Source organism: Artibeus jamaicensis, unplaced genomic scaffold (genome assembly GCF_021234435.1).
Source record: "Artibeus jamaicensis isolate MK-2021 breed Jamaican fruit bat unplaced genomic scaffold, CSHL_Jam_final contig_465, whole genome shotgun sequence".
Lineage (NCBI taxonomy): Eukaryota > Metazoa > Chordata > Mammalia > Chiroptera > Phyllostomidae > Artibeus > Artibeus jamaicensis.
This window is the reverse complement of record NW_026521843.1, coordinates 2964872-2981286: the sequence shown is the minus strand read 5'-3', so window position 1 is coordinate 2981286 and position 16415 is coordinate 2964872. Positions and strand designations below refer to the sequence as shown.

The window sequence follows — 16415 nt, the reverse complement described above, 5'->3', positions numbered from 1 at the left end:
CGTAAACCTGAGACCCGAAGCGTCCCCGCTGCCTGCGACTTGCAGCTGCCCCCACACTCACAGTGCCGCCCCCCAGGCCCACTGCCACTCTCTGGTCATTGCGAACAAACAGCGCCCTTCCCGGAACAGCCAACACCATGAGCATCGATGGTGCCAGGAACTAACTATCAGCTCTCTTCTAAAATATGTGCAAATTTCCAAGTCACCTGTCCCCTCCAGTCACTTCCAAAGACAGTAACAGAATGAGGCACGCACATCTCTTCAGGTATCGTGCACAACGAAGCCACGGCACAAAGTTTCTGCACCCACAATCCGGGCACAGGCACACGCATGTAAAGGCCACGCCCACACGGCTTTAAAAACTCAAAATAATTATCGAGCGGCTCCCAGATACTCTGACGGCTCTGGGCGACAGAACATTTATTCGTTGGCCAGATCCTGATCTGTCTGTCGTAAGATCCTGGTTCCCTTCTCTGGGGACCACTGAGGGCCTCGTGTGGAGAAGCATCTCGTCTCTGGGAAGCCGTTCCTGGGCGGTATGTGTGTCTAAGGCCCAGCCCACCCAACAGTGTTTTGAAAATTGTCAGGTGTAAATAAAAACAATAGCTTATTATTAAAAATAAAAATAGCGCCTGCTCCCAGGAGTCTGCAGTGTGGTCTCAGGAAGCGAGAATGCAAACACGGGGGCAGGTCTGCAGTGAGCGTGGGGGCCCTGCCCCGGCAGGCACCTGGGGCGGGGCTGCGTGTCGGGCGCGGCAGGGTACAAGGCACAGGACACCAGGTCCCTCCCTTCGGCAGGCATGTGCCCCAGTGATGAAGGACCGAGGGTGCGGCAGACATCCCAGGTCTGTCCCCATGATGGACAGATGGGTTACAGACAGATGGACAGCCTGGTTGGTGTGGCTCCTTGGACTGAGCGCCGTCCTTTGAAAAAGGGACGAACCAAGTCATTCAGAGGCGAATCGCGTTAAGGATGCAGAGAAGAAAGCAGTTCTTTCTTCTGGACGTGGTGGGAAGGAGTGACGGAGCAGAAGACATGATCAGCACGTTTGCAGTGAAGAAATCACATTCCAGTTGGGACACTTTCATTCTTAAAAAAGATCCCCCTGTTCCTCTAACCGTTTCAAAGGACGACGTGACTGCCTTGGTTTGCAGATCGAACACATTTCTTCCCACGTGCACAGCCAGGCCTCTAAAGGGAAGGGCAGAGCAGCACGGAAGGGAAAAGGTGACTGGACCGTCACCGTTTTCTGAGAGCCACCTGCTGGGTGCCCCTGGGCTCCGAGGACACGGGAACGAAGGAACATTTAACCTTCCCCAGGCTCGCCCGCAGCGCGGGGGCACTCACGGGCCAGGATGCAGGTCCAACAGGTAAGCGGGAGACTGAACTCGGCTTCCTAACTCCAACGGGGAAGGGCCGGAATTGCCCACGTGGCTGATTCTGCCTTAACAGCGGCCTGGAACCCCAGGGCTGTCTTCACGCATCTGTGTGTCCTAGGAACAGGTCCCCCTGCCTCAGCTCAAACCCTGCCCTGAGGGACTCTGGCCACCACAGAGGGAAGGAGGCATCCCGCACAAACTAAATTTCCCATCAAACCGCCGGAGAACTCAGATCTGTTCAGCGGGAATTGCCCTGCCCACCACAGCAGAGGGCGCGGCCAGGCCTCCACTCCAATGCCAACCCGACATCAAGAAACACACTCCGCTGCGGCTTCGTGTGGCCCCAGGGTCCCCTCCCCCGCTGCCATTTCCCTGCGTGGCCGCTCCCGGGACCCGTGGGATGACCTGATGCCACAGGGAGGAACCAAACTGGGCTTTTAGGAACTGCTTTCTTCTTATATGGAGTCCCGTTTGTTCCCACCCAGGCTCCACGGGCTGTTGTGTTTCACCCTAATAGTACCTTCGGGGTTTGGAAACACAGTAACGAATTTCTGAAGCACTCATGTGCTAACACTCGTGTTACTCCCTAATTCAAACCTCACAAAGTGCCAAACCCCAGAGTACTCAGGATGTATTAGGGGCAGGAATAAGGCCTCGAACGGGGGCCATCAGGCCTACTGGCTTTACTACAGAGGCCTGGAGGGATGCGAGGAGACCCTCAAATTAAAAGAGCAAATAAATCAGCAGCCCCGAGGGATTCCACTACAGCCGGTCTGTCACGAGATCGATCAAACCTCCTTCACAGCTCTGACCATAAAGAAGAAAACTGCACTTCAAAAACGTAGCTCCTTCCAGCACCGCTTCAGAAGATGATAAATCGCTGTTAAAAGACAGATCATACAGCCAGGTCTGGAAAACTGGGGAAGGCCGAGTGGCGGGGAAGGAGCCCGTCGTTCACTGTCGCCACCCAAGCTGCAGCTCGGATGTGAGGAGGGAAGCCTGGCCTGAAATCCCCGCAGTGGGGAACATCCCCTGCACACGGGGAAACACACACAGCACCCCAGGGTTCAGAGATGCGCAGCCAGTAAGGACAGGAGAGCAGGTGGGGGGGGGGGATGAGAATGGGAAGTCTGAGCACCACCTGGGCTGCAGCGCCAGCACCCTGCTCCCCAAGGAAGAGAGGAAGACAGCGGCGAGGCGGAGGGGGAGGGGGACGGTGGAGGAAGGTGCAGAGCCATCTTGCCTACCCCGGGACTTCTCTGCACCCTCTGGGCTGGCAGCAGTGAAGCCTGCAGGGCTGCTTCTGAACCGGACGCCTGCCTGTGACCTGGCGGGCTGCACCCACTGCACCGGGAGACGCGGGCTCTGACAGCCTGATCGCTCCAGCGGGGAAGTCATTCCCGTGTGCCACAAAAGAACAAGGACCAGGGGAAGGTGCAAGGGGAGACAAAAGCCAGGGATCTGAATAACGACCTTCTGTCGAGACGTGAGTGGTCTCCGCGGTGGAAACAGCAGGGTTACGCTTACAGACAGGAAGCCACACCAACCGGCAAACACAATGGGCTGCTCGGCGCTTGCAGCTGCAGACACAGAGCAGACCAGGCCCGGAAGGGACGCCTGCCGGGTGGCACCAGACGCCTGGCCCGTGAGGCAGATGTCCGAATCCCACCTACCAACCAAGCGGCAGCTACGAGCTTAGCTCTGCAACCTAGGACCAGGCTGGCAGACCTCCCAGTTCTCTGGGGTGTGTTCAGAGACCAAGTGAGAAGGAGCAGAACAAATTACACGCAAGGAACTGCAACTCTGCCTACCAACTATTTTCCTAGCACCAAAGTTCATTATTCAATCAAGTCAATGAGCCCCCAGGCTCCAGGTGGCAAACACGAGGCCCTTGGGTCGAATCCGGCCCTCCACCTGGTTTCACTGGGCTGCCACCTTGTTCCTGCCTGGCAGCAGCGCCAAGTTCTCGCTTAACAGTTAAGGAGCAGTTACATCTACACCGTCCCCAAAATCACATGCAGCCCTTTGTGAGGCTGATGTGGCCCCCAGTGAAAATGAGTTTGATGCCCCTGCCCTGGGCTGTGCAGCCCACGGGGCATTTACAGATGATCAAGGACTGATCCAGAAGTTAACCAATAAAAAGAAATAAAAAGCACCCAGACTGTTAAAAAATAAAACTCGATTTGCAGATAAAATGATCTTGTTTATAAGCCTAAGGATTTTACGGTATGCAAATTTCATCTCATTTTTTTTTACAGCAACTACTACAAAAATAGTTGCCTCAGGAAGCCACAGAAAGGTTTTGGTGTTCTGTTTTTTCAGTCACCTTGCAGACATAATTCGGAAGGACACTTTCCTTTCAGGACTGCGAACCAGACGTTGCTTGCTGGTTTTCCCCCCGGCACGTACTCCAGAGCCTTTGCAAACGCAATCTGTGTGATATGAGGAACTGTGGGGTTTTCGGGTGGGGGCCAGGGGCAGTCAGGGGCCAAGCAGTCTAGACCCCTCACCCTAGAGACCCGCCATTCGGGGAGGGGGCTCGCCCAAGGTCGTGGAGCAAGGTGGAGGCCCCGTGAAGACGAGAACAGCTGACTCCACGGAGACATAACCCACTCCATGGAGCAAACATGATGAGCGCAGCTTCGCAACCTCTTCCACGGCCGTTGGATGCTTTGCCCCAAGGGCAAAGCTCCATCAGCCTTAACTCATGAAATCAGTATTCACTTCAAGTTCAACGGCCCAAATCATTCAATGACCAAAACCCTGTGATCATCAACACAACCTGCTTTTCACCGGAAAGGCCAAGCACAACAAAGATACAATCAAGGCCAAGGTATGCGGTCAAGACCGGAAAAGCTGCTTCAAGGTGATGTGGGGGGCAAAGAGCCGTCTCTCCCAGCTTTCCCGGAGCACTGCACCCGAGGGGGGGGCGGGGGAGGCTCAGCGGGGGCTGGACACCACGCAGCCTCCAGTGCCGCTGGCGGGGGGTCTCAGGGAGGCCCTGTAAAGCAGGGAATGAAAGAGGTAACACGTGTGTTCCCCTCGAACCCTCTAAAAGTGTGAGTGTGAATGGCCCAGAGAAAGTCAAGGCGATGGTCAGGAGAAGACGAGACACGATGTTACGGAGCTGGGATGCCTCTCGGGTCACCTCAGCCACCAGCCACTGAGACTGGGCCCAGGAAGTCACCTGCCCAGGAACCCAAAGCAGGTGAGGGACAGGGGAGGGTAGTCAGAGGAGAGAAGCCAGCGCCAGAGCTTGCTCCTCTCTCTTCCTTTCAGAAATCTCCCCGAAGCTCCCGATCTGCCCATGTCTGTGACTGAGCCTTCGGGTCTGGAGGGGACCTGCTGACACAGGGACTGGCGCGTGGCTCTTATCACGGACTGACTTCCAGGCAGTTCAGGTCACAGCAGTAAGTTCCCCTGACGCTAAACCCCTCCCAAGGGGTGCGTGTCTCGAGCCCAGTCTGACCAGCACGCAGCCTCGGCCACAGTGGGGACCGGCCTGCACTGGAGACACCAGCAGGGACGCCTAGAGAGGAATCTTCACAGGCAGCGAGATGCCAGCAGGAGATGGCCAGGTGGCACGCGAAAGGACCCGCAGGAGGGAGACCCCTGAGGACTCGCGGAGGGTGCTAACCTCAGGTGGCAGCTGGCCGGGGGGCGGGGGGCCTGCCGCCGTGGGACCCGTCTGGGACTCGCTGTCTCGACCCGGAGGCAGACAGAGGCAACCTCGGGCCCTCCCTCGGGGCCGCTGAGAGGACTCAACAATCAGTTCAAAACGCAGCACAGTCCTTGACACAGAGCGGAGGTGCAAAGGGGTGTCGGCCCCTGCGGTGAGGGGTGTAAAGGAAAAGCAAAATTATAGTAAGAATGTGATTCTGTCTAGGATGCCAGGGAAGAGGCCCCGCAGTCCCGGCTAGAACCCTCGACGATGAGGGGGTGGGCCAGCCCGATGTGTTGGTGAAAGCGTATGGACAAGGCCACCTTCGGCGTGTGAGCAAGGGCGACATCACCAACACTCCCGTCAGTGGGCGGGCCTCCTGCCAGGTGTGAGCGGTGCCCGGGGCCTCCGGCTCTGCGGGCTGGGGCTGTCGGGCCCGCAGGGAAGGTGACTGCCCCCGTGATGATGAGGACAGAGAGGGCAGAGACGCCAGAGAGGAAACAGGGCAGCAGCAAGATCTTCCAGAAGCATCCACTCAAGAAATGCAACAGAGACGACAGAGAAATGCAAACTGAAACAGAGGTGTCTGTTTGGGGCCTTTGCAGCCCAGGCTCCACGGAGGCCGGTGGCCGCCAGGGACCGGCTCCTCCCGCGGGGAAGGGCCCGCGTCTGCACCCTGCCCCCACCCCTTCCCAGCTCAGGGATCTCGGCCGAGTGGCTCAGGTTCTGTGGACCTGAGGGCGTTTTGTAATCATTAAACCGGTTAATGGTTAATAAACGTGAAGAACTTGAAGCAGGCTGGCACACAGTGAGCGCCCAGTAACTGCGGGACAGAAAAGGCTGCAGCGGAAAACCCCACAGTCACTGACAAGAGGACACCTCTCCAGGGCTCTGGCGACCTCAGACACACTCAGGGGACCAGAGCGTCATCTCAAACGTGCGACCTCCCGGGAAACAAGGCGGAGCCTCGTGCCCTGCAGGTCCTTTCTCCCTGGAACGACCTCTGCGACATTTTGAATGTCACTCGGGTCACGGTATTTCCTGGTCAAGCTCTCCCACAGCTCCCCCTCCCATCAGAATAAAATGCGACGCCTCCCAGGGCCAGGCCTTCTGTGAAAGGGCCCTGCCCGCCCCTCAGGCTCCTCCCGGGGACACCGCCGTCCCTCTGTCCCTAAATGCCCCAGCCCGTTCAGGTCTTAGAGGCTTGTCACGTGCATGTCCCTGCATCCCCGCACCTCCCTGGCTTCCTCACTCCATCCCAGCTCTGTTCTCACGGCGCTGCTTCAGAGAGGCCTTCCCCAATTCCAGTGCCTTTCCGTTCGTACCCGCCCGACGCGTCTTCCAGACCCGCATCGCTACCTGGCACCCCCTCACCTAAGGATCTGTTTACTGCGGTGATCACTGACCCCACTTGGGGAGCAGCTTTAAGGAGTGCGGACGCCTTCGGAACCAGCGGCCACCACCAGAATCGCTCAGCTCCTCTGGGCTCCCCTGCGCCCCTGACCGGCCGCACCCCCCGCCCCACAAACCGCCATCACAGTGAAGTTCACAAAGGCTGGTGAGAATCAAGGGGCTCCCCCATCAAAGAGGTAGAAGGCAGTGAAGATGAGGGAACGTCAGAAGATGAAGAGGCTAAACGCAGGGAAGACGTTATCCTTCCTCCGAAAGAAGGCTGGGGGGCCGCCACACCCCGGCAAAGGCGGCGGCCACACCTGGCACCAAGGGGCGGCTGGGCAGAGCACTGGCAGGCACCCCAGCCACGGGCGCAAACAGCGGCAAGAATGCCAACAAGGCAGCCGGCGATGAGGAAGGAGATGATGACATGGAGGAGGAGGAGGAGGAAAAGCCTGTCAGAAACGCACCTGGGAAGCGAAAGGAGGAAATGGCCAACAGAAGCCGCTCCCGCAGCCGAGACACCCGAGTGGAAGACGCAGGGCCGACCAGCCTCTGGTCTCTCTGCTGGGAACCTGAACTTCGGCAAGTCACTGCATCCGTGACACTTCTGCCAAAAGCGAGCTTGCCGTTGCGGTTGTCAGAAATGAGGGCGGGGAGACTTCCGCCAAGATGGCGGCATAGGTGGATGTGCCCTGCCTTCTCACACAACCAAGTTTAGAGACAACTAAATATTAGCAACAGAAAACACGGCCAGAACACGGAAAATTGAACTTTTCGGAAGTCCTTTAACAACAAATTCTTCAGCCTGACCGGTAAGGGGCGAAACCAGCAGCTGGTAGAGCGGGGTAGCACAGGAGGTCTCGGTCAGCCAGACTCAGGCGCGGAATCCAGACGCGCGGAATCCAGGCGCAGGGTTGGACCTAGTGAGCGACCGAGCGAGCGACCAGGTGAGCGACCACAGGGGAGACAGCGAGGGAGCAGGGCTGCGGGTTGACTGTGGTCTCGCATTGGTGTGCGGATAGACAAGCGAGGGAGTGGGCGATTGGACCGGGACCCAGCCGGTCCCCACAGCTAGCGGCAGGGAGGGCACCGCCATTTCCCTGCTCTGACCCCACCTCCGCATACAGCGTCATAACCCAGCGACTCTGAGTGGCCCGGCCCAGGTGAACCACCTAAGCCTCAGCTCCTCACCCAACAGCGCGAAACAGCAGAGGGGGCCGCCATTTCCCAGCTCTGACCACGCCCCCAAATACAGCGTCACAACCCAGTGACCTGGGAGTCTAAGGCTCCGCTCCTCACACTTAAAGGGCACCAACAGACCAGAAATGGCTCAAGAAGATCTCAAAGCCCCAGAGCCTATAAATCTAAGCAATGAAGAAATAGCAAAACTCTCAGACGCACAGTTTAAAACACTGGTCATCAGGATCCTCACAGAACTGGTTGATTATAGCCACAAATTAGACAAATATATGAAGGCGAAACTAATTGAAATGAATGGAATTGCACAGGACACCAATAGCAATGAAAAGGAAACTGGGACTCAAATCAATGGAGTGGACCAGAAGAAAGCAAATAATGGCCAAACAGAAAAGAGTCAAGAAGCAAGAATTCAAAGAAATGAGGAGAGTCTTAGGAACCTCCGCGACATCTTTAAACGCTCCAACATCCGAATTATAGGGGTACCAGAAGGGGGAAAGGCACAGCCACCAGTGGAAAACTTATTTGAACAAATAATAAAGGAGAATTTCCCCAAGATGGCAAAGAAAATAGACTTCCAGGAAATCCAGGAAGCTCAGAGAGTACCAAAGAAGTTGGACCCAAGAAGAAACACACCAAGGCACATCGTCATTACATTAGCCAAGATTAAAATGAAGGAGAGAATCCTAGAAGCAGCAAGAGCTAATGGGACAGTCACCTACAAAGGAGTCCCCATCAGACTGTCAGCTGATTTCTCAAAAGAGACCTTACAGGCAAGAAGGGTCTGGAAAGAGGTATTTCAAGTCATGAAATCCAAAGACCTACAACCAAGATTGCTCTATCCAGCAAAACTTTCATTTAGAATGGAAGGACAGATAAAGTGCTTCTCAGATAAGATCAAATTCAAGGAGTTCATCATCACCAAGCCCTTATTATATGAAATGTTAAAGGGACTTATCTAAGAAAAAGAAGTTAAAGAAACACGAACAGTGAAAGGACAGCAAACTCACAGTTATTAACAACCACACCTAAAACAAAAGCAAACTAAAAGGACAGCTAGATCAGGAGTGGAAACATAGAAATGAAGATCTCAAGGAGGGTTAGCAACAGGGGAGTAGGAGGAGGAGAAGGGGGGAGAAGGTACAGAAAATAAGTAGTGTAGACAGTAGATAGAAAATAGATGGCGGGGCAAGAATAGCATGGGAAATATAGAATCTAAAGGACTTGAGACACATGGTCATAAACTAAAGGGGGGGTAATGGTGGGGATGGGGGAGTAGGGTGGAGGGGAATGAAGGGGGGAATAGAATAACTGTAACAGCATAATCAATAAAAAATTTTAAAAAAAAGAAATGGGGGGGGGTCTAGGAGTTGACGCTATGTGGACTTTAAATCTCCAAGAGACCTGGAAAAAGCCTTGGAACTCACTGGTTAAAAGCCTTTGGCAATGAATTTAACCTAGAAAAGCCAAAGGGAAAAGACGGTGAAGAAGATCGAGATGCGAGAATGCATTCAGCTAGGCCCTTCTTCCCGAGTTACTCCGAATGATGAGAGGGAGTGTTTGAAGCGGGAGTGTTTGAAGTGGCCGTGCAGACCAGACCAGTCCGCAAGGACGGCAAGTAAAAAAAGGAGCTGCCTGCAGTGAACTAAGATGCACGCGGATGCGGAGGAGACCTCGGAAGGAAGGCAGGGAGCAGAGAGCGAGGGTCGGCCCCTTTCCCTGGGCTAGACGAGAGAGCAGGGGCAAAGCCTAGACCTTTCTGGAAAGGTGGAAAGAAGAGCCCTCGCAGTAGCAAATAAAACTCCGGTTTAAAGCGCCCCCTCCCAGGGCCAACAGAGGAAACTCCTCAGAAGTGTTGGAGAAGGCAGTGGCTGTCAGCGTGCCCCAGAAACAAAACGGCAAAGCTCCTGGGTACACGGTTACAGAATCTGCTTCATTTGAAGATGCTAAAGGAGCTCTAAATTCCTGCAATAAGAGAGAAATTGAGGACACGCCAATCAGGCTAGAGTCACGAGGACCCGGGGGACCGACCACCCAATGCAAGACACCAGCACCTAAACGCTGCTGCCAAAGGCCCGTCTGAGGCCACAGGAGAGACATTAAAGGGGCCTGTGATGGCTCGGTGTGCAAGGACAGTCCCCGACCGGGAGACGGGCTCTTCCAGAGGGTCTGCTTTTGCAGACTTCGCCAGGGAGGAAGACGCCAAAGCCACCGATGAAGCCACTGACGAGGCCACCGAAGATGGTGAAAGCGATGGAAGCACAGTTCCTCTGGGCTGACTGGGCCAGCATGAGGGTGACGGCAGCTTCGGGGGTCACGGCGGAGGACAAGGAGACCAACCGTGAGCCACAAGGAGAGAAGACCAAGTTTGAATAGTTTCTTCTGCTCCATTTTTCCCTCTTCCGTTCGAAAGAAAGGACATGGAGTTTTCGCTGTGTCACCGGAACAGTGACAGAGCCTCCAAGGACACTCCATGACAGTACACAGTCCTGAGGGCTACCTGGAAGTCCATGTGGATAACCTTTCAAGGGAGATATGCTATTGGTTTTTTCAAAAGGTCTTCATCAGAGGGCATGTTTATCGATCTTGGAGACAGGGAGGGCGGAGAGAGAGAAACACGAATCGGTTGCCTCCCATACATGGCCCAACAGGGGGTTGAACCCGCAACCTTTTGCTGTACAAGATGACACTCGGACCAACCAAGCCACCCGGCCCAGACTCCTGTGGATTTTGGCTGATGATTCATATAAACTTTTTCCGAGATGAGTGGTGATGACCTTTCTGTGTACGTTTTGAATCTATATTGTTTCTCCCCACAGACAAAACCATTTCTTCCTACAGATAGTGTGTAGAGGAAGGCAGAATGCTTTATTTTGCTCCAGCAACTCTGGGGCAAATGAAAAGTCCTAAACTCTGGAGCCAGGAGGAAGGAAAACATAGCAGCTGATGCTCCAGGCCCTGCCCACACTGACCAAGCCAGAAGTGCAGGGAGGGGAGGGGAGAGGAGGGGGGCCAGAGTCTCTTCTCTACAAATGCACCCCCCCCCCCCGCCGCCCATGGTTCGCAGGCGACGCCAGGGTACACGGCCTAGACTGCCCTTCTCATGCACATGTTGAGCCTGAGGATGCTATTGAACTGTCAGTTCTGACCCGGCAGGTCTGAGGGTCTGTGCTCCCACCAGCCCCCAGGTCAGGAGACCACCTCTGAATTGCAGTGTGCAGTGGGGCTTGCTGCAGTGACGAAATGTTCCAAATATGCACTATGTACGTGGCTTCTGAGCACTTGGAATGTGGTCGGTGTGGCCGAGAAGCAGAACTGTGTCGGCCCATCCATGGGACAGTGCAGGTCCAGAAGGGTCATGGTCCCCGAGGAAAGGGACCAGAGCCTGGAAATGTGGAGGGAGCAAGAAGAACCAGGGATTGCTCCCAATTCTTGGCCCGAGCAGCCCTCTGAGAAGTGGGTGGCTGGGAAAATCCAGCCAGTCCGCCACCACTTCAGTCACAGACCAGTATTTACCTAAGGCAGGAAGGCAGACCAGGAAGACCTTATCAAGACACCTCTGTGACTCAAGCACGTGGTGACTAGGTTGACTTCACCACCCAATCACGCCACGGGACAAGGCCCTCAGGACCACAGCCCGGGGCATCTGACCACACCCGTCCCCAGGTGTGGGGTGTGTTCCTGGATAGTCTGTGGCCACAGCCCGGACAACGCCTGACTTGCCTGCAGGGTGTCCGCCTCGCCCTCGGAGCTGCAGGCTCTTTCCAAGGGGTGCTGACTCCTCTCGGTCCTCCCCGCCCTGGATGAGCGGCAGGGTGTGCGGCCCACCAGGAGCAGCATTGGTACGGATGGATATTAACCACAGAAAGGGGGAAACTGAATGGGCATGGACAGAGTCGGGGAGTGTCCACAGAAGAGATCGCTTCTTCCCTGAGGGACTCAAAAATTTCCAAGCCTGGCATCACACGGTGGAGATGCGTGGCCAGGAAGGGGGCGTCCTTCTGATGACAGAGCCCCAGTCTGTGAGTCTGGGCTTTGGAAGAGCAGTTTCTCAGACAGGTCACGAAGGCTAAGACACAGTCCCAGTCTTGCCTCAGAAGCCCACGGGCCTGGGTCCTCCTCTCACCATCTCGGGGGAGGCGAGGCCTCTGGGGGTCCCACCCCTGCAGGTAGAGCCCTGTACTTGGGACCACACGGAGATTTCGCAGGAGACCAAGGACAACAGCGTAGAGAAGTACGGCCCAGAAGGAAGAAGATTAAATTTTAACACGTACAAGTCAACGTCAAATGTGTTTGTTTTTAAAGCCACAGATGTAACAAAACCAAGTTAAGAACGGATGGTACTCTGAAGGGGAGTTTTAACTACACACATGGAAATTCCAAGTGTGCACACATTTCTCCCCTATTTCACCCAGAGACTCAAACTGAGGCAGAAATAATGCTCCCCCCCCCAAAAAAAAAAAAGAGGAAAAGCTCAGTTTTCAGATTTCTGCCACTGCTTCTCGTATTGTCTCCGCTGCTTCCCAAACCACAGAGTGTGCCCCACAGGGCAAGACCAGACTTCGCTAACACCATGGGAAACAATCATTTCGCCCAGAGACAGTAACCAAATGAAAAATTGAAACCGCAGCTACCTGCTGACCTGTTGCCAAGAGAAGAAACTGGTTAAAGAAATAAGCAGGGGTTCACAGACACAGAGTAGCTTTCCATCCACTCACTCACGGAACCATTCACTTCCGCTCCCCTCCTACCCCTCATCCAACTCTCACTGAAGGGCTCAACCCGCTTGTCAGGTTCTGTGGACTAGCCACAGTCTATTAAGCAGTTTATTAAACCATTTATTAAACCAACTGTCTATTAGTTATTGTACTGTTATTTGCTCATTAAACTCTCACCGTGACCTTCTGAACTACACAGGCATTGTTAGCCAGACTTGAAAGCCGAGGAAAACACGAAAACACTAGGTGTCTCACCCAAGTTCACACACCTGGCAAGTGGGGGACTCTGAACTTGAACCCAGGCCCACCAGACAGAGCAGTAATTTAGAGAATCCAGGGTTATGAAGTAACAGAAAGCAGCATCTGGTTCTCAAAACAGCAGGGACCCAGGTTCAAAGTCCAGCTCTCCACCTTACCAGCTCCATAACCTTGAGCAAGTTCACCTCTCCCGGCTTCCTCATGTATAAAGCGGGGATGAGGAGGGTACAGCAGGCGTGAAATTCACAGTATGTGGCAGGGACCCGAAGGCCACCGAGAGTCCAGCGGCAGGTGTGCACATAAAACAAAAGGCATATTTCAGCTATAGAACGAGTTTTGGCAGACATACCTGTATCGGAAAGAACAGGTTTACAAAGGTCAATCAGTTGAAAATTACTTTACTAATTCCGTGACTCATTTGTTTAAACACAGAAGCAAGGGCCCGCAAACGTTACATTTACTTTGCTTCTGTTACATCGGTACCTCGGTGTCACAGTTCCTGTTCTCATGCCTCTTTTCAGTATGAGAAGTAGATGCTTGTTTAAAACCCAAACATGCGGGTACCACTAGTTAACAACACCATATAAAGAACAAGCGCTGGTCAGGGGGATAAACATTAAACACCCTGGGAAAGAGCATGATTCAAACTCAGGAGCGTCAAACTCACTTTCCCAGGGGGGCCAGGGCACATCAGTCTCGAGGTTACTTTCAAAGGGCCGAAATAATTTTAGGACTGTATACATGTAACTACTCCTTAACTGCTAAGGAGTTGCAATTACATGCGGCCCTTTGAAGGCAACTGCGAGGCTGATGTGGCCCCCGGTGAAAAGGAGTTTGACGCCCCGTTTGACGCCCCTGACTTAAATGAATGCAAGGTGATTCTCCCAGAAAGCAAACCACTGTCAAACCCGGCTCTCACAACCCGAGCTTCCGAGTGCCGTCACCCTAGTTACGCACGCTGGGTTTGCCCCAAGCGAACCAGGCCTGTCCCGACTTCAATCTTTTCCCACTTGCAATGTGGAGCGAGCTCGCAATTTAATAAAATGACCGAATCCCGTCTCTTTAATCTGCTCAGTAACCGAGGCTCTGGGCTAAGCCCCTGAGCAGCCCACAAGAAGAGCTTTGGAATTTCAAACTGGAGACGAAAATTAATCAGAGGAAGGGCATGCCAATTGGAACAGCAATTCCTATTTGCCTAGCTTCCCAACATCTGCCAGAGTTAATAATATTGAACTGATAAATGGCAGAGGGGAAAAGAAACTGAACTTCAAACATGATCGAGCCTTTTTAAAGGCGTCGGGTACAGAGCTTCCTTCCCTGAAGAAAGGCAGCCGCCTTCTGCGTTGCTGTCCCCCCACAGACATTATTAATGTTGTGTTTCCCAACGTCATGAACATTCTCTTGCCCAGCACTTCTGAAAAAAACTTCTTGCGCCCTCCCATCTGTCTCATTTGAAGACATCGTGTTTAAGCCCTGCTGATTCAAGTAGAATTAAGTGAGGTGGGAATCACAGAACTTGCTACGAATGCTTCACAGGCAGCCCTCCTCTGCCAAAATAAATATATAATAAATAAATAAACAAATACAAGGGAGGAGGAAATGAGGAGACTGGGAGGATGACTTAGCTGCACTTACAACGGTCAGAATGCTGAATCTGTTCATTTTGATTTAGCCTATTATTGACTGTGTCTACAAAGGGGAAAAAATTCCATTAAGAGAAACATTCTGGATTTTTTTTCCCCCTAAGCCATTCCTAACAGCAGAGGCTTTGTTCAAGTGAGGGGGTGGGGGGATGGGGGAAAGGAACGCCGACGCTTCACTTAAAGCTGGTGACCTCCCCTCACTCACGCCAGCCTGGTCATCTTCGAACACACCTACCAAACCCCCATTTCAAGGCTGTAACTTGACATTCTGGCCGCGAGAAATGCAATCGTCTCTTCGGCACTGGCGCGCCTCTGGCTCGTAAACCGGTTACCTTTTACGAGCCAAGCAGAGTGCTGAGCGCTTTACACACAGCGCCCGACCCCCTCCGCAGCCCTGGAAGGGGGGGCACAACCAGCCCCTTCGAATCGCAGGAGAGGCCAGGGCAGAGCGGTGAGGAGCGGCCCCAAGCCCGTCGGCCGTGGCCCTGGGCTCACACACTCTGCCCCCCAACACTGCCCGCGGCTTTGTCCACCTAAGAAGCTTGTTCCCTCCTAGGTGCCCTCTCTGCAGGACGTGGGGGGCTCGCTGGTTAGCACAGCCAGCACTGGGCGGCATGACTTTGCACCTTGACCAAAACCAGGCCTTTTACAGGCTGGTGGGGAAGGGAGGCGGTCAGGGGTCACAGGTGAGACACAGGTAACTGAGGGCGGCTAGCAAAGGCCTTTGGACCAGAAGCAAGGCCCTCCACACGCCGTCCCTCACTCTTCTCCCGGGCGTGCGCCGCGCGGGGTCCCCGCGGGCGGAGGTGTGCACACTTTGCCTGGGCAGCCGGTTCCTTCAGGCAGATCCAGAGTCGGGGAGAAGGGGCTCGGTGCTCACACTTGCCCCGCGGAACAGGCTGCAGGCAGGGGCACCTCTCGAACAAGTCGGGAGGCGGGCGCCGGGGCAGGGCCGGTGAGCCAGGCCCCCAGCCCCGCTTACCGCCCACCCCGACTTTCGGGCCGAAGTTGGCGCACCGGGGAAACCGGCCGGCCCGGGGCCCGCAGAGGAAATGGGGGGAGAGGGTCTTAAAAGATCCGAGGTAGCCATCAGCCATGTCCTCCGAGCCACCTACACCGAACAAAGGGCTTCTGTTTCGGGCACCGGGAGCCTGGCCGCGTCCGGATTTGAAGGAAGAGAAACTTTTCCCAGGATGCGGGAGGGGACAGAGTGGGGCGGGCAGGGCGCGGAGCTACCTGCGGCCCGAGCCGCCCGCCCGGGGAGGCCCACGCGCGCCCTCACCTCCTCGATGGCCGCCACCGTGTTCCGGCACTGCGTCGTGCGCGTGGTGAAGCTCGAGGCCGTGGGCGCCTTGTAGTCCTCATGGGTCTCGGCCACGAATTCCGACACGGAGATCTGGTCCGGCATCGCCGCGGCGCGCGCGCGGCCGGCCGCCGGGGAGCCGCCGCCTCAGCCGCCGCGCGGGCTCCCTCCGGCCGCCGGGACGCCGCCTCCGCCGCCTCCGCCGCCCGCCCGGCCCGCGGACAAAGAGAAGCGCCGGGGCGCGGGCCGCTGCCGCCGCAGGAGCCGCCGCAGGGCGCGGGTGGGCCGGCCACGGGCCGGGGCGGCGGGAGCAGGGGCGGCGCGCGCAGCCCCGCGCAGCTCGGGCCCGGCCCGTCCGCCCGCCGCGCCCAGCGCTCGGCCGCCGCCTGCCTTCCCGAGCGAGCCCCGAGGCGGACGCGCAGAGCCGGCGGGAACTGCCCGCCACCCAGCCGCGGGCCCCGAGCGAGTCCGGCGGAGAGGGGCGGGTCCGGGCCGGGGGCGGCGGCCGGCTGGGCGCGGGGCGGGGCGGCGCCGGGGGCCGGGCCGCCAATCCGCGCGCTCGCCGCCGCCTGGAAGCTGAGCCAGCAGGAAGGAAGGCGGCGCGCGCCCGACCCGCCGAGCCGCTCGCCCCACGCCGCGCGCCGCATTGTCTCCGCGCTCGGACCCCGCGCCGCGCGCTGGGGCTCGACGACCCGCCCCGCGGAGCCCGGGGGGCCGGGTGCACGGTCCCAGGCCCCAACCCCGTCCCAGCTCCGCGAGGGCGTGCGCAGGGCACTGGCCCGGGCCCAGCCACAGCCCGCCTCCCCGTCCCTACCCACCCCAGCCGTCCTGGGCACCGTTCCTGGGGTTCCCCGGAGCCG

The 16415-nt window shown here is 56.2% G+C and overlaps 1 protein-coding gene across 2 annotated transcripts in view; it reads right to left on the bottom strand.

The window, feature by feature from the left end:
* ASAP2 (ArfGAP with SH3 domain, ankyrin repeat and PH domain 2) overlaps positions 1–16009 on the bottom strand; it is a 127338-nt gene extending 111329 nt beyond the window's left edge. For both annotated transcript variants that reach the window (XM_037151709.2, XM_037151710.2), the window contains exon 1: positions 15535–16009. In XM_037151709.2, the coding sequence (XP_037007604.2) occupies positions 15535–15660 (126 nt within the window). In that variant the 5' untranslated portion in view covers positions 15661–16009. The remainder of the gene's footprint in view (positions 1–15534) is intronic.
* Between the last annotated feature and the right edge of the window lie 406 nt (positions 16010–16415).